This window comes from Falco rusticolus, chromosome 12 (assembly GCF_015220075.1).
Source record: "Falco rusticolus isolate bFalRus1 chromosome 12, bFalRus1.pri, whole genome shotgun sequence".
Classification (NCBI taxonomy): Eukaryota; Metazoa; Chordata; class Aves; order Falconiformes; family Falconidae; genus Falco; species Falco rusticolus.
In genome coordinates this window covers 1,500,709-1,528,208 of record NC_051198.1, presented here as the reverse complement: position 1 = coordinate 1,528,208, position 27,500 = coordinate 1,500,709, and the positions used below count along the sequence as shown (strand labels likewise).

General features: G+C 44.3%; 3 protein-coding genes across 7 annotated transcripts; 1 reads left to right on the top strand and 2 right to left on the bottom strand.

Annotated features, from left to right (window-relative positions):
- The first annotated feature begins 23 nt into the window (after positions 1-23).
- ASB3 (ankyrin repeat and SOCS box containing 3) lies at positions 24-23,501 on the top strand. Of its 4 annotated transcripts, none has more exons than XM_037405473.1 (10): positions 24-310; positions 12,492-12,694; positions 13,057-13,215; positions 14,697-14,809; positions 15,378-15,429; positions 16,301-16,478; positions 17,847-18,044; positions 19,242-19,493; positions 21,654-21,787; positions 22,779-23,501. In XM_037405473.1, exons 2-10 carry the CDS (start codon positions 12,499-12,501, stop codon positions 23,045-23,047), a joined length of 1,551 nt encoding a protein of 516 aa, XP_037261370.1. In that variant the 5' UTR covers positions 24-310; positions 12,492-12,498; the 3' UTR covers positions 23,048-23,501. The 4 variants fall into 4 exon arrangements, with proteins under 4 accessions (XP_037261370.1, XP_037261369.1, XP_037261372.1 ...); XM_037405472.1 differs by having other exon boundaries at positions 25-310; positions 15,378-15,513; XM_037405475.1 differs by lacking the exon at positions 12,492-12,694 and having other exon boundaries at positions 27-310; positions 15,378-15,513.
- On the bottom strand, positions 3,408-12,399 carry CHAC2 (ChaC glutathione specific gamma-glutamylcyclotransferase 2). Of its 2 annotated transcripts, none has more exons than XM_037405479.1 (3): positions 12,237-12,399; positions 9,999-10,034; positions 3,408-6,517 (listed from the first exon to the last, which is right to left on the bottom strand). In XM_037405479.1, exons 1-3 carry the CDS (start codon positions 12,369-12,371, stop codon positions 6,134-6,136), a joined length of 555 nt encoding a protein of 184 aa, XP_037261376.1. In that variant the 5' UTR covers positions 12,372-12,399; the 3' UTR covers positions 3,408-6,133. The 2 variants fall into 2 exon arrangements, with proteins under 2 accessions (XP_037261376.1, XP_037261375.1); XM_037405478.1 differs by lacking the exon at positions 12,237-12,399 and adding an exon at positions 9,258-9,523 and having other exon boundaries at positions 9,999-10,019.
- On the bottom strand, positions 23,346-27,466 carry MALL (mal, T cell differentiation protein like). Its single transcript, XM_037405480.1, has 4 exons — positions 25,888-27,466; positions 24,627-24,794; positions 24,230-24,358; positions 23,346-23,875 (listed from the first exon to the last, which is right to left on the bottom strand). Exons 1-4 carry the CDS (start codon positions 25,987-25,989, stop codon positions 23,813-23,815), a joined length of 462 nt encoding a protein of 153 aa, XP_037261377.1. The 5' UTR covers positions 25,990-27,466; the 3' UTR covers positions 23,346-23,812.
- Positions 27,467-27,500: the final 34 nt, after the last annotated feature.

The window sequence follows — 27,500 nt, the reverse complement described above, 5'->3', positions numbered from 1 at the left end:
TCAACATCCGGGGCGGCGGGAGGGGCGGCGGGGCTGCCTGGGACCCGCGCCCCGCCAGCCGCGGGCTCGCTAAGAGCGGCGGAGCGCTGCGAGGCCCTGAGGGGAAGCGGCGCGGGCGCGCTGCAGCCGGGTTGCAAGCGCGGGCTGGCGGGGCCGTCGGGCCTCTGTGGCGGCGGGTACCGGCGCTGAGGGCCCTGCCCCGGCGGGGCTGCCTCTGCCTCCGGTGTTTCGCAAGTTGCTCCCGACAGAGCAGCGCCAGCTCCGTGTCCGCGGCACAGGCCGGGTGCGAGGACAGCCCTTGCGCGTTACAGTGAGTCCAACGGGCGCGGGCCGAGCTGCGGGTAGGGGAGTGCGGCCTGAGGTACCGGGACAGCGCTGGCGTGTGGGCAGCGTTTATTGATTCTTAATTAACCCTAATGAACTCTCATTTCATTGGGCACTGAAACGTTTGGTGAGAGAAGTACCTACAGGCAAAGGGAGCAGATGACACCAGGGAAAATCCCAGTGGCAATGGAGAAAGGGGACAGGGACATCTGGGTGATGCGTGGCCGGGTCGGTGGTTTGGTGCAAGGAGCGTGTGTGGGGCCCTGCTCCATCGCGGCCGTGCTGATGGGGTGCTGCGTGCACCCGCTTTCACGCTCACGGTCAGCAAAACCAGCTGGGTCTGAAACGTTAAAGTAAATGGTCTGGAATCCCTGGGGTGACTTTGCCCCAGTAGGAAGAACTGTTTCCAGAGGGGATAATACAGGTGAGATAGCTTAAAACTTGACTAAATGGCTGCATTGAATCTAGTCGATGCTTTTCAGCTTTGCTGCTGTAGCTTTCTTGTTTAAGGGTGTAGCGGTATTTTTTTTTTCCATGTTAAACTGGTGCCAAAGTAGATGTAGCTGGACTGGGAGAAGAATTCTGCCAGCTCAGGTATGTGCAGAATGAAAGTGGCATATATGCAGAAAAGAGCCCCAAGTTGTAGAAAGATGCAGGCAAGATGTTTGAGACAAAGGAGGGCAACAATTAAAGGGAAGCTACTTGAATAAAAAGCTGGAGGAGTGAGGAAATGAATGTTAAGAATACTGAGGGAGCGTAAAGCTGGAATAATCAGGGCTGTACTGTAGTGGCTCATCAAAGTGAGTGCCCAGCTTTTGCAGAAGACTGTTAAAAGAAGCCTAACTACCTGAAATACCATTGCTTTGTAATCTTGTGACCATTAAATACTTGCGTAGTAGATGGTCAAGATACGGGCTGGGGGCTTGCTGTCCTGGTGTCTGTTTGCATCACCTTTGCCAGTCAGTGGCTTAGCTGAACAGAGTGAAAAAAGAGCTTTTTTTGTTACACAGTCGGAGGTACAGCAATAGATCGGATCGGGGAGCTGTAGCAGCCAGTTTTTTCAACATCTTCAGCTCCTTAGTTTGAGTAAAGCCTATATCCACCTGCATACCAAAAAGAAGGAATGGGAAGGGCCCGCAAATCAGTTAAACATGATGAACTTCAGGAAATAATGATATACAATAGTGATACATTGCAGATGGGCAGTGCTGCAATCAATTTTGTAACTGTGTTGCTTTAGCGGTGTTCAAAATATTGATGTTGGGTTGGGGTTTTTTCTGCTTGTAAAGGGTAAGTTATCCATGGTATTTTGAGCAAACGGGTACATTTTTTTCCTTACACTTCTTTTTTTTTTTTAATTGCCTGAAATGTTCAGATTTGCAGAGCTTCTCTTGACTGCCTGTTTTATTGGTGTGGGTTTTTTTTTTTTTTTTCTGTCGGGTGTTACCAGAGCTGCAATATGACACAATATTATTCTTGCATTTGTGGTGAAAATTGTTTTGCTAGATGTGTTAAAGTGATTTCAAGAATTAACGAACTTTGCATTCTTCTGTGCAACTAAACTCCACTTTAGTTATCTTTTCTGAAGGATTATCATCATATTTTGGTTTCTAGAAAGCAGCCTAGCCTAGAAAAAGTCTTTATGTACCCTTGTGAAAAAATCTGAAAGCATGAAAGTGGGGATAAAGATGTAGTGATACAAAAGTAAGGAAACCATTAGCAATCCTCTGTTTGTGTGGTGAAGGCATGACAGTTAGCTTGGGTTTGTTTTGAAAAGGTCTGTGACCCTCCAAACTTTAGTTTATGCGCAAAGCTGTTAGAGATAACCAATGGATAAAAGCAAACGAAGGTTTATGTGTATAAAAAAAGAAGTTCTCTCTGTGTGTCTATATACATAGATATAAGCACATATGCCTGAATGGTCCAGCAGTTTCCAAATCAGCGCAGGTTAGGCCGGTCCCATCTGACCTTTGTTGTTTACTCATTTATGGGAAACGCAGAGCACATAGAAGGAAAGACTGAAGAAGGAAAGACAGGAATCATTGGGGATGCTGCAAAGAGTCTGGTAATTACAGAATGCTTTGATTTCCCCTGTCCATATAGTTTTCCTGTGTTAAAAAATGCAAATCTATTTACAGAAGTTTCATGATAAGTCAGATGACACATTAATTTTGTCAGTGGCAGTCAAAATGGGTAATGAAGTGTGCTTATTACCGAAAGCTAGACAAAAAACCGAAGTGAAATGTTGCATTTTCAGGTTACAGATTTGTATATTGACGGAAGATGACTGCCCATTAAATGACTGTTGCTGTCATGGTTAATTGATCATACTAAGGAATAGCAGATATTACAAGAAGCTACTTTTGGTATCTGCATTTTTATTTTTATTAATGTTATAGCACGATCAAACTAAACTCTCTTATTGCAGTCTTTGTACAAACCATACCTTTTTTTTTTCCCCTTTAACCTAAATCATTATCGGACTTTTATTTGGAAGATTCCAAAATAATTTACAGATGTATCAGCTTATGTACTGCTCAGTAGTAATCCCTTTCACCATCATAGGAAGGGCATATCTTGACCAACTGCTGGGCAAGTTCCTCTTCCTGCAAGTGGCCTTACAAATGTTACTGTGCAGTCAGACCAGGGAGGACCTGGTACGCTGCATACTACTACGTATGGCTTCCTTCGTGCACGGGACGGAGGTCCACGCTGACTGCTTGGCGATTTGAGTCTGTGGATCCTAGGGGGTAAAATCTGACAACATGGATACAACTACTGTTTCCTCAAACACAGCTCAGAAACTAGTTTAGTTCAGAGGTAGCTTCATGTGTGTGGTTGTATAATGAAACCATAGCTAAAATCTATATAATTTGCCACAAATTTTAGTTCTGACCAGTAGGGGGGGGAAAATTTAAGCATATATGGCATAGCATATAAAAAGTGTATGCTAATCTATCTTTTTTTCTGTAATCTGAGAAATTACAGAATTACAGGGGTTTGTTCTGGTGACTGAGGCAGTAGGCAGAGTTGTGGCTGAAATCCCAAACAGCAAGAACAAATGTATATTACCACAGCTTGAATTAATTCCTAATGCTGACGCAGTTTAATACTGCATAATAGTAGCTAGCTCTTGCATATTGTTTTTCATCATTAGATCTAACAGCATTTTACAGCAAGATGCAATTAAGACACATGTTGATGTCCATCCTAATATGCATACACTTTAAATAAACATAATATTTCTGAAAATTTCCTTCTCCAACACCATTAGTAAATATGACTCATTTTTATTGTACTGAAGTTGTATGCACAAACTAGAATGTTTCATGACAGACATTATTGCAAGTTTTATGAATCTGGAAAGTAAATGAACCAACAATGTCCTGAATATAATTAAAGAGAGAATGTAGAACCATACATAATCACAATGCCTCAACAAAGTGTTTAAATAATTAAAAGTTTTAAAGAGGGAGTTATCACTGATCATTAGTGAGTCTAAACATTTTTGGATCATTAGTGAGTCTAAGCATCCCCTGCCCTGTTTTAAAGAACAAGGATAAGTCTTTGAGGAAGGAGTTTTAAAAAATATATAGAGTGGACATGCCACAGTGCATGTGTCAACTTTACCACAGCTTGCTTAAACCTGAAGTAAGCACAAGAAAGGAGGTGCTGTTGTCGGTTGGGGTTTTTTTGGAGAATACTATTTTCAATGCTTAACATTGCTTGACATAAATCACACACAACACTTTTAATAACAATGAAGTATCCAGTAAAGATAGTCAAGTAAGTCAAGTCAAAGTAAAATGTATGCGTGATGGAGCATGTTCAACAATGTTGATTTGAGTGCTGGTTGCTGCTGTTCATCTTTGGTGCGTGAAGTCACTCAGCTCCAGTCTTGGCGTCTTGATGACTGTCATTGCAGACAGACACCTGGAAGTTCTGATCACATTCTTCTCCTGCTGTACAGCTGCATTAGTGGGGCTTGCTTTTCTGCACAGTACAACTGAGCAGAATCTTAAACCAGCACAGTACAGTGAAGAATCAAGGATATTCCATCAGTTTGCAAGTAACTCGTGTGTACTGATGGAAAAACAAGGCCTCAGTATGTATGATTGTCTTGCTAATACGATCAGAGGATTTGCTTCTGCAGTTTAGAGTACTCCAAGTGAAACCTCGTGGTGTACTCTTAAAATAGTGGCATTCAACTCTCCATAGTAAACAGTAGCTTCTAAAAACTAATACACTTCTGTTTTTTTCTCAATGCTTGAGAGATGCCAGAAGCACACTAAAATTATAATACGGTATGTAAAAACCATAGCTATCTTGGTTAAATACTTTAGTGCTCTAGTTATCTCAAATTTAAGTTTGAATTTTAATACCCTGTTTTCTACTCATCTAGCTGCCTGTCAACATTCATTTATGTTCTTCTTGGCTTTTATAGGTGGCCAAGTAAAATAATAGCAGCTTGTTATTTAGATAACCCTGATATTTTCAAGCAATTACAAATATAAAAAACCAAAATGTAAAGAAGAGAAAGGGACAACCTGTATAGTAGAAACACAGTTTTTTGCAATTACTGATGCAAAATACAGGCTTCCAAGCTATTACTAAACACACATACGTTCTGTGTGAGAAAACGTGATGTTACATGATGTTTGAAATAGGACTTTTCCTATATTAACATACAAAAATACACTTTGTTAACAGTTAACAGAAATAACTTGCATTTTTGAGAGGCAAGACAAGGCCTCGTTGGGACGGAAACTGCATTTGCTTATGTTTTGCATAAAGTAAGCCTACTAGCCTAAACTGGTGGCTTTCCATCTCTCTTTGTCTGCATGTCCATAGAGCAAACATCAAGTTACTGAAAAGGGGGTTCCTTTCTTAATTACCTTTTGTCTGTGAATCCCTGAAACAGTGGTTGAAAATTACTGGCTTAAAACCTATCCTTAGAGGCTGAATTTTTTCACCAAGAGGCGGGGTTACAACAGCACATAAAGGCAAGTAACTAAGATGAGAGTTTTGAACGTTCTTGCTGCATTGGGACTTCAAGTCGTACTCTTGGTTAATTTTAACTTTTTTGGGCTTATTCTTTAGATTAATCTTAGGAAAAAAAAAAAGTAATTAGTCACTGATACTTTATGGCTTGTTTGCGTCCAAGTACCCTGTGCTTTGGTTTTCAGGGGCTTGACATAACGACCCAAGGGAAAGAATTATTTCCTTGATAATGAAATGGTTTATCCTTTGTGTTTAAGGACAAACTAATATATAAAGAGTAAGATGAGAAACTCAGTGGAATAACAATTTCAGTGACTGATGATATAAATGTTCTACTATTGCAATTTACAACAACTACTTAACATTTATCTCTTCAGCTGCACTGAGCTCCATGCCTGTGGTCTTGAATCAGAAAAAACGATCACTTAAATCAATGGGAGTTGTGTCTGAATGCAGATTTTGATCTTAAAAACATTCTAATGATTCATATTAAACCTGAAATAATAAAATTAAATAAATCTTCAAAAAAAGAGAAGCTTAAGTGGTTCTCTTGAGATTTCATAAAGATGTAGTCTTTGGATAAAAACCAGTATACCAAATTCAAACCCAAAACTCTTCTCCTGGTATCCCTTCGATAGACTCCTGAAATAATTTTTGTAACTGTTTTAATAATCATTATTTTGAAGGCAATATTAAAATAAATAAGATGGCATAGTACAAAGAAACATGCCTCCAAGTGATATACTCATTGTGCAATGAAACCATTCCTCTGAAGATGAAGCTAGATCATTAAAAGTAAGAAGTTATTTTACTGACAATTTAGTTTTTGATGCTTTTCCAAGAGTTCCTTTACTAGTGTCTCTAAGGAGAAGAGATGCTCATCTACCTCTTCTGGTACAAGATTTCTGATAGAATTAGCAAGTTCAAACAGGTATTCTGTGTTTCTTCCGCTAGGGCCAACTGCATTAAAAATCTGTTCAGCAATTTCTTCCAGAGGTGCTGGACCAAGGTAGTTAGGGTTGTCACGAGTTCCAATGTATAACAATATATCAAACGGTTTTACCGACAGATCTTTTGGATAGAAAATGGCAGTTGTAGTTCTGTAGCCTCCTTTCTCTCGGAAGTCCAGGTGTGCCTTTACTTCACATTCTTGTCCAGCTGGGAGTCTGTAAGCAACACCCCATACAGACCCCTGTGGAAAGACAGAAGAAAAGAAAATCCAAGCAGTGTTTAAAAGGATACTAGTAAATTAATGTATTTCTGTTGTGTTTAGGTAAAATCGTCTTAAATTAATTATTTTCCATTTTCAGTCTTTTTATTGGTATTTCTCGCACTGTTTGTAGGAGTCCCAGGCTAAAAGGGCTGCTTTATTTAGGTAATTTTCTGTCAAAATGGTAATGATCAATGCAGATTGATCATCCGCTTTCTTGCTAATGCTGAGGCCTTTCTTATAAAACAATTTATTGCTACAATTCAAGTTGAAGCAGTAAATAGCTTTGGCATGGCCTACTAAAGAGCTGGCAGAAAGGATACAAAGGGTCTTCCTGACCTCACAAAATTTGTATGAGAGCTAAAATTTAAATAGTGCCAAATTCGAAGTAATCTTGATTGGGTCCTTTCTCTGTTTAGTTGCAGCTTCGTTTCTAAGGAGCCAAGAGTCCGCTGCATCTGTTAGACTTGCTTGGAGGGACGAGTGTGGTAATGTTACTGACTGAAACCGAATCAGAGAAGAAAAAGTTGAGACACGAACCTTTGTTTTGCACCATTAAGTGTGGTATATGCAGGACCTCAGCAAACAGTTAGGATAAATTTCATTTCCATCTCTGAGAATCGGAGTATTTCTTCACCCTCTTCACAGATAACATCTCTGTGTTATCTCTGTGATAACACAGAGAAAGTATTTTACTGTGGTGTGTATTAGTTATACTCTCCTACCAAGTTTTATGTGAACAAATCAGTGAGATCTGTGTAGGGATAGGTTTGCATGGGTTTTTAGTTTTGTTTTGAAGTAGCATAGAAAAATGGTGATGGTCTCTTATCTATTGAAGACTACCAAATGTTTCTTAGGAGTGCTGTTTTACAATAAATGGTAGTCTGTTTCATCTGCTGGCAACGTGAAATGTGGATTCTTCCTGCGGTTGGTATGTGTATCAGTGCAACAATGGTGATGACAAAGCAATTCAGGTTGGGCTTTGTTTTGTTTTGTTGTGGTCTTTTTATTTATTTATTTATTTGTTTGTTTGTAAACCCCTAAAACTGGATCCTCGTATTTAGTCATGATATCAGACAGTGCTAGAGTGGTGGTGTTAATTCATGAGCATTGAATTTTGCAGTGAGGCCGTATGCTGGGCAAAGGCATTTTATGGGAGAAAAAAAAAATAATAATCAGGAGTCATTTTCTTGCCTACTTTTGTAGGTGGTTACAGCATTTGATGTGCTGTGGCCAGAAACAATGCTAACGAATACAAGAATGGGTTCCTTGCTTTCCCTGGACCATCTGGGATGCGGGTTCGCTCCAGCTGTCTGCAGGAAATGTGTTTGTTTTTAAAACGACCTCTCCTGTGCCTGTTACTCTCTGCCATTAAACCTGCCATTCAGACCTACTTCCGTGTTGATAGGAAAATAAATATGGGTGTGGTGGAGACATGGATCTAAAGCAGACAAGTACTGCTAGTTCATTTATTTAGTTTTCAGTATAGGGAATTCTTACTTCAGATGATGGAAAATTATAATCCGGAAACCTGACAAGGAGTGTGATGCTCTTTTTTTTTTCTTGTGTGGTTTCCTCTTAACTGGCAAATAAATTCAGATAGAGCAAGTAAAAATAAGTCTGTAAACTGGGTGTTTCCAAGCCTCTGTGTATCGCTAGTGAAAAAGGACAGACAGGCTAGCACAGAGCTGGCAGCTGGCATTGCCAGTAAAGTACCCCTGCTGTTGTCACCATAGCATTCAGGGTGTATGCGCAGGGGAAAAATTGCTGTAGTCTGCTAAGATGCCTTAAAAACAAGGTTACCTTCTTAAACTGCAGAATGAGTAACTGAAATTAAAGCACATCACTTGTCCTGTCATTTGATGTTTGTGTGTAAAGGGTGATTATCTGGCCACACGACAAGATTCTGGAGAAAAGGGGGGAAAAAAACCCAACCAAACAAAACTGGTTTGCTAAGTGGAAGAAGGTTTCTGTGGTGACAAGTAAGTTTGCTTAACAATACAAACTGAGTGACAACAAACATAACCATTCTTTGTCGATATGGGCCTCTGTGTAACATAGTGGTACGCAGCAATACAGTAATGTGAAAAAAACCCTTACTAGAAAGGTGTAGAAAATCACAGTGAGAGACAGCACGTTGCATTTTGCTGGTTTTGCTAACTGCAAAAACCAGCAGAAGTTCTCGAGTGCTGCTAAACTTATCTCTCTGTGGCTGCCATTTCAGGGAAATAGATTGGTAAGGCGGCAATATCATAACCGCGTAGAAAGGCAACTAACTAACCATGACCAAAACACCCATCCTCCGTGTCTTATGGCCCAATGTCATGTGGTCTTGCTCTCCCTCTGCTTCCATGCCATCCTTTCTTCCCTCCCGCTCTTCTGGAGGCACTGGTACCTGCAGGGATTCCCTCTCCTGGAGAGGGGTGAAGCTGGACAGACATGACCATTGCAGCCGTCCCCAGCAAGGCACCAGAATAGGGCATACGGCGGCAGGGGGCACGGCATGAGCAGGGAGCGGGAAAGCAGCTGCATCCAAGGGGCACCCTGCACTAGCCACCCCTGGGCTTCCCCAGCCCAGCTCGCTGCTGCTGTCCCAGCTGGTGAGCAGGCCAGCTGAGAGAGTTCTGCTGGGCAAGAGCCCTAAAAAAAATTGCAGGTAGTTGGAAGATAGCTTCTTTACTATCGAACAGAATTGGAATGGGTAACACGTAAGTCCAAGTACTTTTATAAGCAGAAGAATCTTGGTTTTCCTCCAGCTCACATGACTGTGTAAGCCTTGTTCGTTCTGCCCGCCCTCCCCAGCCCAGGCGCTCCCCTTGCACACGCTTCCACTGCGCTGTCGGTGTGAGACTTGGAGAAAAGGTGAAAACGTAAGCGAGAACAGGCGGCTCAGGCCAACGACCATCTTCTCTAAACAGGAGCTAATTTCACAGTATTACATAGAAACCAAAAGCACAGCTGTGGCATTTAATTCCTTAAGTGTTTTATCTGTGTAGTAAAAACAGAAGCAAAGTTATCTCCTTTTTTTTTTTTTTTTTTTAATCACTGCAATGTAATCTTGATTTGTTTCAGGCTTTATTGTGGGAGGGCAAGATTTCAGTTCTGGCATAACGTGTGGGGTCTGCTACTGGCATATCATTGGCACTATATGTATGCTGAAAGTAAAATTCTGCATCCTTTAACTTAGCCAAAGTGACTATTCTTAAAAACACTTTAAAATATACCTTTAGTAATAACAGACCCAAACTACTGTAGCTTCTTAGTTTAGATTGGTTGATTTATATGAAACAATCAAGAGTCACTGGTGTAACACTGAGAAATTTTGAGAGAACTTTTCACTGTGGTAAAGATAACTCAAATATCTGCTTGTAGAGAAGCAAAAATTAACAATAGACTTACTATACAGTCTGGGAATGCAACAGGACATTCTGTATGCTACAGAGACAGAACAGGAGTACTATACCTCAGGGTCTTCAACCAGAGTCACAACTCTTCCAGGCTAAAATTAAAATAATAAAAAAATAAAAAATCATAGTTCAGTCAGAGGCTTTTACCCTAAATCATGAGCAAATCCAAAACCAAACAAGAAAAAAAATAATTAAAAGTAATGAAAGAGTGAGAGAACTAATCCAGGACAGTCTCAGTAAGGTCTATTTCTTTGAGATCCAGTATAAATATTTTCTGAGAATAGCTTTTTATCTGTATTAGATAAAACTGTGATAAACAAAATGTTAAATTCTGAGTGAAAGGTGTCTGCAACACAGAAGCTAAATTACAGGCAGTCATTAACAGGGAGGTTTTGAATGGACAGCACATACAAAGCAAGGCCAAACTCAATTCTATTCCTGTTTAAAACTGTGCCAATAATTCATTAATGTAAAACTATCCTCAAGGAGCACACCTTTCTCTGTCATGTTGCTTCTCCACAGTACTACGAGATTTTTTTTCATCTCCAGAGTGCACAATGAGGTGAACCTTCTCACTTGTATGTAAAAAGTTTATACGCAGGCGTGGAGAATAACATAACGTAGACACCTAGCTTGCATGGGAACAGAAATTTCCTGATGCTTATAGAAACACAGTCTTTGAAAAGGGATGACCAGTACGGAGGAGTGAGCGTTCCCACTGCGACAGCCAATGGTGGTTGCTGCCCGGCCGCAGAGCTGACCGAGCCGGGCGCGGGGCATGCCGCATCGCTGGCCGCTGGGAGCCAGGCAGGTTTGGGGACGGGAACTGTGTGTGTGACAGCGTGTGTGTGTGCGCAACAGCATGTAAGTGTGCGACAGCATGTAAGCCATGTGACAAAGCAAGGCTTTCGACTCCATCTTAAAAGCAACAAAAGCAACGTGGCGAAGCCTTCTGGGGCTCGAGTTCAGAACTGGGACAGCTGCATTTGCACAGCGCTGCTCCAGCCTGAAAAACACACATGCCGAGCCAGAGTCTGCCTGCACATAATTTATTTCCTTGCAGTAAGCTTTTTTTTTTTTTAAATACTAGATGCCCAACTTGTGTTAGTACCTGAAGCATGGTGGTTTGCCTTGCAGAAAAGTAAATGCAAGGGGGTGGGGTGGGTGTATTATCTTCACGTACTGTGCAAGTTGTTTTATTGTGTTGTTTATTATTTTGTTATGCGTTTGATGTTCTAACTAGTGCTGTTTAGAATAAGATGAAAATTTCCTCCATGCTACATGTAGCATGCTGTGGTTTATTTTTAAAAAGGATCCTTATGCCTTTTCTGAAGGGGTTCTTTTAAAGCTGTACTCCAGTTTTAGAGTGCAGGTTAGAGAAGTGCTTCAGGGATCATCAAGAAAACGTACTTTTGTGATACAAAACCAGCATCCAAAGTAGGTAAACTGTTACAAGAGCTGTTCGCAGCTATCATTTTCTGTACATTTATGATTGCTTTGCATTTCTGATGACCGCACTGTGAGCAGCAGCTGCAGCTGTAAATAAGAGTCCTGCCACGCCAAAGTCAACTTGCTGGTGCTCCCGTAACCTCCTGTTTGTTTACCATTTGCGGAGCTGTTTGGGATTCTGCGGGGGCAGCAGCCCTCCTGTGGGCAGGGTGCTGGTACAGGCTGTGAGGCACAGTAGGGCTCTGTTACTCTCATTCCCCTGGCTTACCAATACATGTGTCTGCATGAAACTGGGAACGCTCAGCTCTGGAATTTTAGTTTCTTGGAGGCTTTTTTTGTTTTGCTTGATTTTTTTTTTTTTTTTTTTTTCAGATAGGAAGTACTTCCTCCTCTACTTTTCATTTGAAAGAGAAAAAAAAAAAAAAAAAAAAAAAAAAAAAACCCAAAAAATGCTGCAAACCAGCGAGGTGGTCGCTCAGATCAACACTTCTAAACTGGCCTTTCCCTCCCAAGCCCAGCCCCGCACCGGGGGCTCTCCCCGTACTCGGGGTCGTGTCCCTAAGGCCGGGCTCCGTTAGGCTGAGCCGTTAGGACGGGCTGCTGCTTGGTTTTGTTACCGCTCCCCTCCCGTTACGTTTGCTGGGGTTTCTTTAACCAACAGCGGAGAAGAAAATGCCCCCGGGGACTTCAGGAAGCGCTTCTCGCCTCAGAGGAATAAGGGAGAAGGGGGAGGACGGACGGGACGCGGAAGCGGGGGCCGGGCAGCGGCCGGGGCTGCACACGGACCCGAGCGGGGGGGGGCGCCGGGCCCAGGGCCGGGCCCGATGCCGGTGCCGCCGCCTCACCTTGCCCGGCACGCCGCGGTGGTCCGTGCTGCCCTGCCAGAAGCGGCGGCTGTAGCCCGGGACGCGCCCCACCAGCCGCTCGGCGAAGGGGAAATCCACCTTCCAGAGGAGCGAGCCGTAGCCGAACACCCACATGGCCGCCGCGCCGCGGGCCTGCGCGCTGCCAACGGGGGCGGGGGGGGAGGAGCCACTGCGGGGCGGGCCCGGCGCTCCCCCGCCCGGCTGCGTGCTGAGCCGCTCTGCCTTCCCCCGCAGCACCGCCATGGACTTCACGGAAGCTTACTCGGACCGGTGCTCGGCCGCGGGGCTGGCGGCACGGCGGGGCGACGCGGCAGCGCTGCGGGAGCTGGTGGCGCAGGGTTACAGCATCGACGTGCCCGACAACAGGGGCTGGGTGCCCCTCCATGAGGCTGCGGCTCACGACTCCGCGGGATGCCTGAGGCTGCTGCTGCAGGCAGGTGAGGGGGACGGGCTGTGAGGTGCGCGCTTTGCTCCCCATCACCCTGATGGATGTGACAGAAATGCGGTACATTTGTCACGGTCCTGTTGCGTGTCTCAGTGTGGTCCCACAGACACTAGCGTGCTGGATCCAACAGGAACATGCTGCTTGCCTGACATGCTCTGGCCAAGACAGGTGCCGGCACAGGGCCAGCAGCAACTGCACTGCTGCTGCACGGAGCTGATAATGGTGCATCTGTGGGTGCCCTCTAGGCCACACGACCCAAATAACTGCATTATTTTAAGACAACTGCGTTTTGTAATTCATTGCTAAACAGACTTTTTCTCCCCTCACACCCCTGTCCATTTTTCTCATTTGTAGCACCATCTGATGACTACCTAAACTCAAAGACCTTTGAAGGGATGTGTGCACTGCACCTTTCGGCACGCTACGGGTCTTTGGAAAGTGTTCGTGTTCTTCTGGAAGCTGGGGCAGACCCCAATGAAGTCACCACCGAAGCAACCACCCCATTATTCCTAGGTGATGCAAGCTGTCAGAACAACCCATCAGTGGGGAAAAGCTTATTCACTGAGCTTAAACCCACCAGAGTTCATTCACTGCCTGCCATGTTTTGTATTTTGTAGCCTAAATACTACACTGTAGACTCAGAGATGGAATGGGTCTAGAAATTATCTTGTATTTATGGCTACATCTGCTTCAGACTGTGTTTTAAAACAAAATTGCAAAGCCAAATCAGTTTTCCGCATCACCTTTTCTTTCTAGCACCGACAAGGTCTAGGAGGTATAGGATTGCAGCTAGATGAGGGTGTTTCAAGTCCTTTTTTAGATCTTATTATTATTACTCCCCACTTCTTATGTGGACAGACTTTTTGCATTCCCTAATTTGGCAATTAAAATCCATTATTTTAGGGAGGGGGGGTTCTATGATTTATGTTTGTCATAATTAAGTGCTTAAAGCTTCCGCTCTAGTGAATCCTCTGAGACTGAATTATCTAATGAAATACACTTATTGCTTTACTGACCTCTGTACCCAGGCAAACATCGTGGCTGCCACGTTACCTTTCTTTACGAGTCTATTCACTTGTTACTTTTAAGCATCCAAATAGCTGATTCGCTATAAACAATTGGTAACAGGTAGTGCTTGTGGGGGAGCCGTTACAAGTACGCTGCGTAATGGTAACACGGGGTACAAGTGCTTACATAGATCAGACAGGGCCAGGGAGCGCTCCTGCAGTTGCGTAGCCAAGAGATTTTTAAAAAGGAAAATGTTTCTGGTCAGGTGAGTGCGGCCTGTGCAGCGGGGTTATGGCACAGCGCTGTGTTGGACATGGAGTACTACAAGCTGGGGCGCTCCTTTGTCGAGCTCGGGCGCTAATACTCTGCGTTCAGTCAGCAGCAACTGTTCACAGGTCACTTATCACCAAACCCGGCTTTTAGGGTTACGCAGGAAATGTGCCTTGGTAGAACTGCTGCTGGCAAAAACTTGAGGATCAATCAGGATGCTAAAAGAGGCTTTGTCAATGAATTGCATTAGCAGAAATTAAATGTACACATTATAAATTAATTTTATGTAAGTGTTTAAAGCAGTTTTAAAATTTTGGGTTTTTTTAAAGTAAGAAAGATAGCCGCTGGGCTTCTCAAGCTTGGGAGGCCATTGCAACTGTCATGCAGTTTGGTGCCTGCTGCAGAGTTGTTTCCATGTTCTACGAGAAAAGAGGGAGGAGAGAAACTTGCTTTTGTTATCTGTGTTAGCCCAACATAGGTGGAATTTTAACAAGTCTGTCTAAAAACTTGGTGGATAAATTTCCATTCTCCAGTACTGTTTTGGGGGTGTAAATGTAAAAGGCAATTAATCTTACATAAGGCAAGTTCAAAAGAATTATGGTTGTTGTGTCAGAAAGTCAGCAGTGTTTTCAGTGAGTTCTTTAAACCCATTTAATTAGAATTTTTTTTCTTCTTCTTTTTTTTTTTTTTTTTTTTTTTTACTGTTCTGTTCAAAGCTGTTGAAAATGGGCATGCAGACATTGTAAACTTGCTGCTCCAACATGGAGCAAATGTTAAAGGACCTCATTGTTGGTCTGGATGGAATTCATTGCACCAAGCTTCTTTTCAGGTAACCTGCAAGTGTATCACAAAATTTCCATGTAACGGGTGTATTCTAAGTGATAATAGATCTATTTCTTTGCCTTTTTATTGGTAATTTTTCCTAACCTACCCTATCAGTCTTAAAGTTGTCTAAACGCTGAAGGGCATGCACTGCACTGAAGAACGTATATGAAACTACATGAGATGTCGATGTTGTGAAGCAATAATTATTTAAGTATTATAAGCATTGCTTGTGCTCCCAAGCTCATGTGTTGTATTTGGGAAGTGAATCTCTTACAAGATTTTTTTTTAGAAAAAGTTCCGTATAGTATGTCATCATCAGTGAGATGTATGACGTATTTCCAGAATAGGAATACGTCAGCTTAATGGTTCTAATAAACTGGTTTAATTTCCATTTGTATGTATCATGTAAATGAACAAATGTGAAAAATTAATTGGCTGCCATAGATCATTCGGTACATCTTTTATTGAGTAAATTGCATTTTTTCTTATTTCTGTTAGGAATGGGTGGGGGAAAATAGATTATGTCAGTTCCCTGCTGCTTTATTGGTTAAGAATAAAAATATTTCTTTCAGGGATGCACTGAGATAATGAAAATACTCCTGGAGAAAGGGGCAAGCAAGGAATGTAAGGATGACTTTGGAATTACACCTTTGTTTGTTGCTGCTCAGTATGGAAAGCTGGAGAGTTTAAGGCTGCTTGTATCCCACGGTAATAATGATCATTCATTTAGCTTCGTTGTTCTTAAACTTGCAACAACCCATCACCAGATGAAATTATAGTTCCACTCATGCACTTTGTAACTTCAAATTTCAGTATTTTTTGATGTAATTATAGTTGCAGATGGTTATGCAAAACCATCTTAATTGCCTAAAACTTATTTTCATAATGTAATGGAGTTTTCAGCAAGTGACAGTAGGAAATAATAAATCGAAACGACAGAAAAGATTAACGATCATCAGAGTCTTCTAGAAGCCCTCAGTAGTACAGTGTTAGCGGTCTGATTTTGAGGACTTTGTTCTTTTAACAGGCTGTCGTTTAGGCTACGTGAAGATGCCTCTCTCTGGTCATAAAGGGACAGCAACAGTTCCATTCACATAGTTGACAAGTCTTATATGTCAAAGTGCATGTGTTCTTACAACCAAAATTAATTGCCATAACTATTAAGCCCAAGGGAGCCATGACCTGACCAGATAAATAGTACTGATCTACCAAACGGGGACAATCTTAAAAAAATAATTGCAATCAAAAGATTGCCTGGTGCATTGCCTTTCCTCCAGCACATTTTTCTGGTGGTGTGCTGATCTTTGACAGAGGTAATGTTAAAGCACTGACTGTTTAAAAAACGTAGCAACAAGCTACTTAACGTTTCCTTATTGCTGTGGAAAACCTGTTGTGTTGTGAAGCCACCCCATGAAAACCAGTTACTGATTAACGCTAATTTGCTGTTTATTTTGTGTCCTGTAGTGGCGATGTAAAGTATTGGCTTTTTTGTCAGGTGCAGACGTAAACTCTCAAGCCAAGGACAAAGCCACCCCCCTGCTGATCGCCGCGCAGGAGGGCCACGTCGCCTGTGTGGAACTGCTCTTAGCAAAGGGGGCAGATCCCAACCTCTACTGCAACGAGGATAACTGGCAGTTACCTATTCACGCAGCGGCGGAAATGGGCCATAAGAAGTAGGTGATTAAAAAGACGTTCAGACAGAAGATTCTGGTCAAAGAAGAAGTTCAGCTCTAAAAGGAAGAAAAATGAGTTCTCAGGCTGTTCCGTAGTTTAGAATGCCTAATTATTTTCGTATCTTAAACGTCTGTAAGTAGTCCCAGTAAAGCGACCGACTGCTTTTAATTGAGCATGTAGCCTGGGTCTGAGCCGCGTCCTAATGAGTTTAGAGGGTGTTCCATGGTGCCGAACCAGATATCGATTCACTTGATAGCCATTGTACATTTTACAATGCAAATAACAATAACATATGCTCTACACATGACTTGAACAGCTGCTAATTAGAATTATATTCCTAACCATGAGGTAGAAGAAGTAGTCACATGCAAATAATGAGTTAGCTGAACCAGCCAGAAAATCAAAGCCACGGAACAGTTCCTTTAATTCTTCTAGAAATACGTCTGTGGCTTTGCCCAATCCCAGTGATCCAAGTCCCTCTGACAGCAGAAGGCCAAGAGCGGAAGGAAGTTCCCAGAGTAGCAGGTCTTTTCAGAGAAGCATCTCTCGGGAAGCCCATGATTTGCATGTGTGACAGCACGTAAATACATTCATGATGATACTAACTGCAAAATGATTAGACGTTTGATCTCAACCCCTAGCAAAAGGAGATCATCAGCTGAGCTGTCATGAAAAGTTTGTGCAACAAATTGATGCCTCTACTCAAAATGGCAAGGAGGGCAGGCTGCAGCAGGTACTGAGGGAGCTGGTTCTTGTTCATTTTCTCAGAAATGGAAGGTGGGTTAGCCAAGCTGTCAGTACTAGAAATGTCTGTAAACCAAATGCTGCCTTTATAGCTTTTGCAGCGATACGTAACCGGTGACCTCTGAGCAGGACCAGTAAGTTCCAGTAGCAAAGGAAGTGGTGTTTGTCACTAATCCTTGTTAGCTGGAAAGGATGTGGACTGGAGTGTGAGCTATGAAATAGGACAATTTTTCTCTTTCAGCATCTTGTTGAGTGCCAATGAACAGAAGTAAATACTCGTTTTATTTGCAACCCACATTTTCAGTTTGTTTTCAGGCTTCGTGGAAGTCTAGATTTAATGTGTGCTCTATTGCTATAAAAATGTTTGTTGGATGATAGGAAATAACTTGTCCCTGGTTTGGATTAAAATATTTATTTGCCAGCCTAAACCCATGCCAAAGCACAACGTTCGTGATGGATCTATGTATGAAATGATAAAAATTGTTCTTTTACATGAACTCTGTAGTGAAAAACAGGTAGGATTTTCCTCTTAAGTTATAATGACCATATAAAAAATGGCCATACATTTAAAATTAATCATTGCATCAGATCACAAAATAAATCGTGTTTTTAAATCTTTGCAGGATATTGGAGTTGCTAATACCAATTACTGATCGCATTTGTGACAAAGGCAAAGGCAAAGTGAGCCCTGTGTACTCAGCAGTGTATGGTGGTAATAAAGAGTGCCTGGAAATGTTACTTAAGGAAGGCTATAGTCCTGATGCTCAGGAGTGCCTTAACTTCGACTGCAGATCACCCATGTGTATGGTCTTCCAAAAAGAGTAGGTACACCTCGTATATTTTGAAACTATTCATAATTCTGTTGGCCTTTTATTTAACTTTTCTCAAATGTGCAGTTTTCCTGCCTGCCTTCCTCAATTCTCGAGCTGACAGAGTTAAACAGTAAGCATCCGAAGGGTGTGTGGGGCTTGGATTGCACGCACCAGCCGAAGAACCTTGCGGAAATCCCCAAGGGGAAGCTCCCGCTCTTTGAAGAAGAGTCTTGTAGAACATAATTGCAGTTTTCCTGCTTCCAGAAGGGCTTATCAACACGTTTGTGATGCTAATTGGATCACAAGGACTCTGAAGTAGCCAGATCCTTTTCAGTAAGGATAAGTTATTGGGGAAAAAATAGTGTATTCCTGTATTTCTGTATGCCAGTCTTGTGCATAAGACGAGCAGAATTAATCAGCTCAGCACTGTAGCGGTAAGGAGGGCTGGGGAACTGAATGATGGGTTCTTCTAGATCATGAGCCATTTCTTTGTATGCCTGGTGAGTGATGCCTACCCCTGGTGTTCAACAGGAGATAAAACAATGCTTACTTCATAATGCAAAGGCTATAATTTGGGAGAAAAAGTAGTAAGGTATGAAAGCCTGACTCGTAAGTGTGTGTGTATATGTATGTGGTGTGTCACTGGGATGCTGTGTGCAGCGAGTTTGCAGAGCTTCCCGCAAATACAGCTGGATGTAAATTAAACCCTCCGCAAGGCTGAACATCGGGCTGATCCCTGACTTCTGGGGTGCAGTCATCTGGTGTTTTCACCATGTGTCTGTTGCAACTGGCGTATCTTCAAGGTGAAACCTAACCAAGCGGGCACGGCGCTTGCTGCTGGTGGCAGGCAGTGGGGGGTCGGCAGGGTGCGATACCCCTGTGTTACAGGTGCTGCTCAGTGATGACTTTGGGCAGTTTGTGGTCAGAAAGCCTGCTTTGAAGGGTCGGAAGCCTGGCAAAACCTCAGGTTTTTCAGAACAAAAGGAACAAATGTGTTAAATGTGGGGACTGGAGTCTCCTGAAGTAGTTCTGCATTTTAAACTGGCGCTTTCCAGAAAGAGCTGCGGTCAGAACGGCACGCTGCGTTTTCCTTTAGTTTGGGGGGATTTTTGGTAGAAGAAGTTTGGTTTCTTGGAGGCAAGTAGTGAAATTAGCTTTCTGGGGAAAAACTAATAGGATGTCCTGTTGCTTGTGTGCTGTTCATAGGTTCTTCTATTTCATTGATATTTTCCTGAAATACGGGATCACCTTACTTGGGATTAATCTGGGATATTGCCTGTTCCATGAAAAGTTTACTTTGTTTCAACGGTTCTTGAAGCTGGGCTGTTCACTGCCTTCTGGGGACCAGTTACTGGAGTTCATAAGTTACACAATTAAAGCACACGAGGAGTACAAGGAATGGCTGCCTTATCTGCTCTTGGCCGGTTTTAATCCGGTGAATTTAATGCGCAGATTCTGGTAAGCAGATAATGTTATCTTGTTTACTTAAATATTGTATGCTAATCTGCAAAGCTGTTGCTAATGTTATTTAATGAGCATTGTCAGAGGATAGTACTTGATAACTGGTTGCCGTGATGGTGGGGTTACCGAATAAATCACACGTAATGGCTGGATTCAGTTAAAAACCTGTTTATTTTAGGAAGAAAGCTAGAATGGAAATTGTATTATCACTACCCTGGAGAAAGGCATCATTTTGCAATTTTATATCTAACATCTCTTATTAGCCCCCAAATTTAGTTGCAAATTGTGTATGTATCATACTGTAACGGTAAGAAGAATTTAAAATGGCAAGGAAGAGGTCAGGAAGGATGGGAAACATGTAAAGTGAAGCTGGGCCGAGGCTAGGAGGAGAGGAAACGGATGCAGTTAGAGATTGTGTTAAACAAAGTGATGTGGCAAAACTTCCAGTCTGATTTTGTTGTTTTAACTTTTTTTAAGTTCTTCCACGTACAAATAGCTGCTTGATGATGTTTTGTATTTAATTAGGCACTACAGAATTAAACTTATATTTAAAATTATGAAGTCTCTGTACTTTCTTCTGTGTTTTTCTTGTCCATGAAGATGATACTTAGACTTCACTACCACCATGTGCCTAATGTCATACGTGTAAACTCGTTACATGCTTTACATAACTGTATGAAAGAAAGAGGATTTTAAGGTTTACTTAACAGTATCTGAAATATAAGTCAATATTTAGGATATCATGGTTAAGTTATCATCGGTCATTTTAACTGCATTCGTTTATGACTCAGTAAGATTCCATTAATCATTAGCATCCATGGTTTTCTGAAGTGATTGGAGCATATACGAAGCATGGTATATCTGTGCTTCTGTAGATCACATTTATTCGTAGAAGACCAAGAGACTGGCTGCCAAAGTAAACATGCTCCAAGGTTCCAGTTAGTGCCTGAACAAATCGCACTGTCCATGTGTCTCATATATGGTGCTTTTTGGCATTCTTGTTACCTAAACCACAAACACTTCTATACCAATTACTTCCTTTGCTTAAGTGTCCACTTTTTAAAAGAACACTTACCGCATCATAATCTACAAAGTTAACATTTTTGTAAATTTAACTTCAGTATTAACTGTTAACTTCTGTCCTGGCAGGTAACAGAATAGTAGACAACAAATGACATATATTCATATGGTTCATTAACTGTCTCAGACTCGTTGTGCAAAACAACTGTATAATCAGTCATAAAGTGGTCAGTCTAGAGCTCTGACAATTTTAATTACCAGTGGGAAAAGTAAAACCATCATTCTCTTACAGAAAGCTAGGCAATCGCACCTCTCTCCTGTATGCTTTTTGTGAATGTATGTAAGATCAATCAAATGCGAAGAATGAAATAGTAAAGACTAGAAGGGACATAAAATACTTTTGACATTGATCTCTTGTAAAAAGTAGTGTATTAAAAATATTTAGCCTGGTATTTTTGTTGTCTTTAGAGCATTTACATTTCCATTCCGATGAAAATTCAGGATTGTACACATCTAGCCAACATTCTGTGAAATCGCCTGGCTCCTCCTCATGTGTAACACTAGAACAGTCATTGTACCTGCTGTTAATTAAACCTCTTTATACGCTCTGTTCAGTTAAGCTGCTGTTAAAAGGTTCCTCGCACATGCTGAGGATTTTAAAAGTAAATCATACTGATTTCTGAATACATATACGTGCAATCGCTGGTAGAAGGAGAGTTTGAAACACTTGTAAACTTCGTGGTTTGGTTTAATAGCTAAGTATCTGAATATATGTGCATTTTCCCCCCAAATGTGGTAGTAAAGCTCTGGTGCCTTGACCCCTTATTAAAATTTAAGTGGAATAAGAAATTAGTGCAGAGGAGAATACTGCCTATTTCTGAGGTATTTAAGTTTCAGAGCAGATACTTTCCTCTTACAGTCTAACTTACTCCTAAAAAGAAACAGAGGAAGATAAAATTACATTAGTATAGAGGCCTGTGCTGTCAGAATTACTTTCACTTTCTCTTTAATAGTTTTCTGTCTCTGGACTTAGGATGTAGGTTGTTGAGGATTTTTTTAGAAAATAGTAAAGCTTTTCCATTATTATATTTATACTATTGTGTAAAATGATATTTTACGGGAGTTTTTGTTATGCAGGATTTTCTCTGTGAGTGAGAGCACCCTGAATTTCATCCTGGAGTTCACAAACTGGAAGAGACTCCCTCCAGCTGTAGAGCAAGACCTGACAGACTACAAAGAGAAGTTCACTTGGACTCCCAAGAGCCATTTCGGTAAGCAATACCATTAGGGAAAAAAAAGTCCCTGCATCTAACACCTCCGGGCTCCAAGTGGGAAACGGCTCTCTGGGCTCACGCCCGCTGGCAGAGAAGGTTCCGAGTTGATACACATTGCTTGTCCATACTGGGGAGCAAAACCAGCTGTTACCCTAAACGAGCAAAACACGTTTGAATGAATTTTACTCACTGCATTGTTCAGTTCAGCGTGGGTGTGTTTCGGGTAGGTCTTCTCAGTTTAGGCTCCCGATTTTCTCTACCTCCCTCCCTTCACATGGTGTCACTCCTCTCTTGGGCTGCAGTTGCACCATTTTTTCCCCTGAACTATGCTATCCCAGAGGGCTGCCACTGTCACTGAGGGCCTTGGCCAGCAGCGGGTCTGGCTGGAGTCAGCCAGCACTGGCTCCATCAGACTTGGGGGAAGCTTCTGGCACCTTCTGGCTCCATCAGACATGGGCGAAGCTTCTGGTACCTCCTCACAGAAGCCACCCCTGTAGCCCCCCGCTACCAAGACCTTGTGTATCTTTTCACACAATGGTTGTCCCACGTCAAGCGATTTAGCAGCACGTTAGAACGACTCAGTTGGCGTGTAGTTTGGTACTTGCCCTAGAAGTGTTTTCCCATGTGTTACTTTGTTGCTGGCTTTACTTCTAGACTTAAGTTTTCAGTGCTTGTAAGGTGGCAGGAGCCCCTCTCCCCCCAGGTTAGGGAGCTGTTCTAGGCTGGTTAGGTGAAACTTTCTGATTAAGGATAAAATGATTCTTTGACACAGTTTCTGGAAGTTCAAGGTAGCTTTTCTAGCTACTGTAGGGAAATTCCAAAAATGCTGATTCTAGCAGGCAACAGCCCTTTACTGTCAAGAACTCTGCCTTGTTACCTGCCAGAGACGGGGATTCGGATGGGATCCAGCTAAACCCGGTGACCACAGGCAACTGATGTAATCCCATGGTGTCCTGTTCAGCGTTCGATTTGTTTTTTAATTTTTCAGCCTTCATTCCTTCCCTCTCTCATCTTTGTCGTCTTGAGATTCGGGCCATTTTAACGAGCAAACGCCTGCGCTCAGACCGGTTTATTCGGGAATTGCCATTGCCAGCTTGTCTCCAGGACTACCTTCTCTACTTGGACGTACTGCGAGTCAGCGCTATCCCAGAGGCCGAGGATTACCTGGGGCAGAGAGAGGAGGGAGCTCCTTCTACCAGTCACTCCGCTGCTGAAGATGCAGAGAGGAGGGACACATCTGTCACCGGCACTAGGTGATGGCGCTGCCAGTGACTGAACGCTGTGGCTGCACATTTTGTAATGGCAATTAGCAGACACGGGGGAAGAACTGCTGTGAATAACTGTAGTAATAAGTCTTTTCACACTGTAGTTTTATACTTTATCTAGAAGTTTGTTAGAAGTTCTATGCCTTACTTGTTTAAAAAGCCTGTTGTAGCTTTTTAAGTCTGTGACTGTTTTCTGTTTTTTGAAAGTAAATTTTTAACTCTTACAGAGTAAAATTAGCTTGTTCAATGAACATGGCTTATGTAGCGGTCAAAACCTGTTTGGTCAGACACTGTTAGTAGATGCTTTATTCTAAGTACTGCATATATGAAATAAAATTATCTGAAAGTCAGGGAACAATATTGTATATTATGCACTTCTGCATTGGGAAGTGAATCTAGCTGAACCACAGAGAAGAAAATAATAAAAGAAAGGAAACTTTACTGAAGGAACCGATATTTTTTTTTCCTCCCCTTTCCTTGGTATCTATATGTGGTGGAACATCAGTGGGAGGCCGGCTCAGAGCCTGACCCAGTCCCTCCCCTCGCATAGCCCACGGGCAAGCCACAAACTGTCCCCACAAGCACACCAACACAGCACCGCCGCACAAAAATCCCTCCTGCCACGGAGTCAAAAAGTAGCTGCTGTCCCCACAGGGTGGGTGGCGGGGCCGGGGCAGGGACACCTTGGGGGAAGACAGCTCCATCCCCTGCGCTGGGAAGCCCTCGTCCTGCAGAGGCGAGGCCAGCGCTGCCAGGCTCACTGGTAGTAGATGCTGAAGGCGTGGAGGATGTACAGGAAGGTTGTGACGAAGGCGAAGAACTGCATGAGAAGAAGAAAAGCAAAAGTTGGGGGCAGCTGGGAAAGTCTAACCCCAGCTCCTCTCAGTGCTCTCGCCCTGGGGAAGCCTCCCAGCCTAGAGCTCTCTCCAGCCTCAAAGAAGAGGCAAAGCCCCCCCTTCGCAGAAGACAGCCACGTGAGGCTGGCCATGAGCTGCTGGACCCCAGGAAGCTCATGCTGGCTGCATGACACAGCAGGAACAAGGAGCTAAAGCTCTGGCCCGTGTGACACTGCTGGGCTTGGGATGGCTCTGCTGCAGCTTCAGTATTTGCTCCTGCATCTCCCCGAGGGGAACTGGGGGTGCTCCAGCCTGCCCGATGTTTCCTGGACACTCACCGATGCGGCACTGTTGAGTTGGTAGTGAAGCGGCGAGTCGGGGCCGAGCTCAGAGCGGATGGTCGCGTTGGCTTGCAAGACAGCAGCGCTCATGTACAGAATGGCCGTGGCACCGTGGTACAAACTGTCCTGAAAAAGAAGGCAGCGGCGTGGATGAAAGCTGCCCCGGACTGCCCTCCGATTCACCCCGAGGATGAGGTCTGTCCTCGGCACCTGCAAGACCCTCCCCGTGCAGCGGCAGTGGTGTAGCACTGCTCCCCCCAGCACTTCCAATCAAGGCGAAAGGGCTGGTTTGCGGAAGGGCCAGCGGCTGGCTGGCTACCTCGCTGCCAGGCGCAGTGGTCATGCACCCACGCTGCTGCTGCCAGCGTGCGCCCGAGTCCCAGCCCCTCCTTACCAGCACTTTCCAGTTCTCGCTGTTTCTGTGAAAGCCGAAGAGGTAGCTCAAGAGGAGCAGCAGGGAGATGAGGCAGGAGCTGACGGACACGTACATCACCCATCCCTGCAGCAGTGGGAAGGAGACGGAGGTAGCAGCAACGAGGATCCACACCCAGGTCCCGCAGAGCTGCCAGGGACAAACACAGGCACCTCCACTGAGCTGAGCATGGGGAAAGCCCCTTCTCCTCCCCGTGTCCCTCCTCGCCTCCCCCCTGGGACGGCCCCCAGCAACCCCTGCGCCCTCAGGCAGCACCAACCAGCCTCCCGGAGCATCCCAGCAGCACTGCAAGATGGCACGAGTTTCCCTGAACGCTGCTGGGAAATGCTTCAAAACAACTTTTTTACAAAAGGGAAAGATATGCTGCTGTGTTCAACATAAGGAAACATCTCACCCAGAGGGCTTTGGTGCAGAAGCCAGAAAACAGGCGTTAATCTGGGAAAGGTGAAGGGCTGCGTCAGCCCAGCCCTGCCCGCTCATTAATCTCCTGGGCTTGAAATTGCAGCGTGCCTGACTCCACGCACAGCCTGGGCTGAGTCGCTCACTCTTGATCCACCTAAAATATTTACAGTGCACAAATAGCGCACGGAGTTATCTGGGTGAGCTGATGCTGCCCTATGCTGCTGGAGCTCCGATGGATGAAGCTGCCCCCCGTCTGCAGCAGGGAGCTGAGCCCACCGGCACAGGCAGCTCACGGCAAAGCCACGACACACGACTGCGCCCGTGGAGCGCGGGTGGCATGGGTCGCCAGCGCCGTTTAACGTGCCAAAGTACAGCAGCAGTTATCTCAGCCAGGCCCTCTGGACCCATGAGCAGTTGAATCAGTGTCACACGTTACAAGACACCCAATTGCCCTGGAGCCCTTGGAAAGGCTTAATACAGAGGAGGAAATTCGCCTGACTTTCAAGCAATTTCTACGCAGTAACCAGAGCTGCTTCTGCCCTGGAGGCGCCTGCAGCAATTCAGCCTCTCTCAGCCCACCCAGCCAGCACCCCTCCCCAAGCTGTGGGATGCAGCTGGAGCGGATCTCCTCCTCAAGCTGTTCCCAAAAAACATACCACGAAGGCACCCTTGTGCATTCAGAATAAGCTAGAAGAGAAGATGTTACTTCCCATTAACACCACCTTTGGGATCATGTCGGGGGCTACTCCCAGGTTTTCAGCCCCATGATTTGCTGGAGCCATTAGTGGGGGTGTACCGCGGCGAAGCTCGGCATACTCACTATCTCCGGGAGGATGAAGGCGTAGGGGACTGTTTTGAAGACGGCAGGTCCGGAGGGCAAGGCGGGCTGTGTGGAGGCCGCAGGGGGACACGCCGAGGCCATCTCTTCTCAGCTGATGCCACAACCACTCCGGCTCGGCTACTTGCATTTGCCTGGACCACGCCGCTCCCGTGCGGGGTTTTAACCGACACACCCGCAGGGACGTAATCACAGAAACCAGCCCAGGCTGGCACCACGCCGCTTCCGCCAGCTGAAGGAGCCCTCGGCAGCCTTCCCGTTATCACGGCTAGCTTCACGCGCCCTGCTGCCAACGCCGGGATGGGGGAGCAGCGAGACCCCGGCCCCACCACCAGCGCACAGTCAAAGCTCTTTAATGGGAGGGGGGAAAGAAAAAAACATCCTACACCATGGCAGGGCAAAAACGTTTCCTGCTATCAATTTTTTTCTTTCCCCTGGCATGCTTTCAAGCCTGAAATATTTTTGCTTCCACTGTTGTTGCCTCCTCCCCTTTTTCTTCAGGTTTCTGCCCATGGTCACGTCAGACTCCCCCACACCCACTGGGCACATCCAGCCTTTGAAAACTTGCAGCCAAACATATTTTACAGACAACTCAACACACTAGTAAAAGAGGGGAGGGTCTGCCCATGTACTCCTGAGCGCCCAGAAGGGTCTGAAGGACAGCTACTGGGACAGATTCGATCCCCACCCCCTGGCAGCTGCGCGTTGGATTCGACAAGCACGCACTGCTTCCTCCAGCGGACTTGGCCTCACCCCCTAACTCGTGGGTAACTGGTGGGATGAAAGGCTGGAAGTGGCATCTCTGCCTCACAGCCTAGAGAGGACAGCACGGCTCCACTAACCCGGGCAACACGCTACGGCAGGAGGAGCACAGTACGATACCGTGTCTGTCAGGAGAGCCGAGTGATGCCCTAGGAATTCAGCTTCTATGCCAAGTTCTTGCGCAATACAGAGCAAAGATCAAATCCATGATGTTTATTGTCCGAGCCCTTCCTAGGCTGGGTGGAAGCATGTTCTGGCGTTTCTGGAGGCTCTAGTTTACAAACGCTGTCAGTGGGAGCTGGCTTTGGGCTCCGTGCAGCATGCTCCGGTCTTTGAAAGGTCTTGTTTTAAAACATTTCACAGAAGACAAAACTAGTGCCTGGCTCGGCCTTGAATCCATGTGACTCAGCACAGAGGGAGCTACCATACGGCACAGCCATGCCCAGGGGAAACGCAGCATGCCCTGAATCCGCACCAGCTTTTGTTTGTATTAGGTGGGTCAAACACATTCCTATGAATAACCCAACCTTTTCCTGAGTGGGAAAGAAAAACAGTAAAACAGTCTAAATACAGAGCATCCTGCTGTCCGCTGACTGGGCAAGAGATCGATATTTTTTTTCTCCTAGCCTGGCTCAGCAGCATTCTTAAAGATCACTGCTGTTTTCCTGGCCTGCTACTAGTCTACTGGGGTACTGTGACAAAGACTCTTTTGTTCACCCTAATTAAAACAAAACTGGGAATTAATTGGAAGCTGCAAGAGAGGAGAAAAGTGCTACCACAGCATTTGTTCAGCTTAGGCAAAATACAACACTCGACGTGGCTGTAACAGCTGG

Bases quoted from the DNA above. Each gene is read 5' to 3' on its own strand.
- CHAC2 (XM_037405478.1), bottom strand. From the start codon at position 9,440: ATGGTCGTTGGCCTGAGCCGCCTGTTCTCGCTTACGTTTTCACCTTTT. The intron at 6,518-9,257 runs GTACTTGGACTT...GTCTTTCCACAG, and splicing joins AGATTCTTCTGCTTATAAAA to GGGTCTGTATGGGGTGTTGC.
- ASB3 (XM_037405472.1), top strand. From the start codon at position 12,499: ATGGACTTCACGGAAGCTTACTCGGACCGGTGCTCGGCCGCGGGGCTG. The intron at 12,695-13,056 runs GTGAGGGGGACG...TCTCATTTGTAG, and splicing joins GAGGCTGCTGCTGCAGGCAG to CACCATCTGATGACTACCTA. The intron at 13,216-14,696 runs GTGATGCAAGCT...TTCTGTTCAAAG, and splicing joins AACCACCCCATTATTCCTAG to CTGTTGAAAATGGGCATGCA.
- MALL (XM_037405480.1), bottom strand. From the start codon at position 25,989: ATGGCCTCGGCGTGTCCCCCTGCGGCCTCCACACAGCCCGCCTTGCCC. The intron at 24,795-25,887 runs GTGAGTATGCCG...TGTCCCTGGCAG, and splicing joins CCTTCATCCTCCCGGAGATA to CTCTGCGGGACCTGGGTGTG. The intron at 24,359-24,626 runs GTAAGGAGGGGC...CTTCTTTTTCAG, and splicing joins GCGAGAACTGGAAAGTGCTG to GACAGTTTGTACCACGGTGC.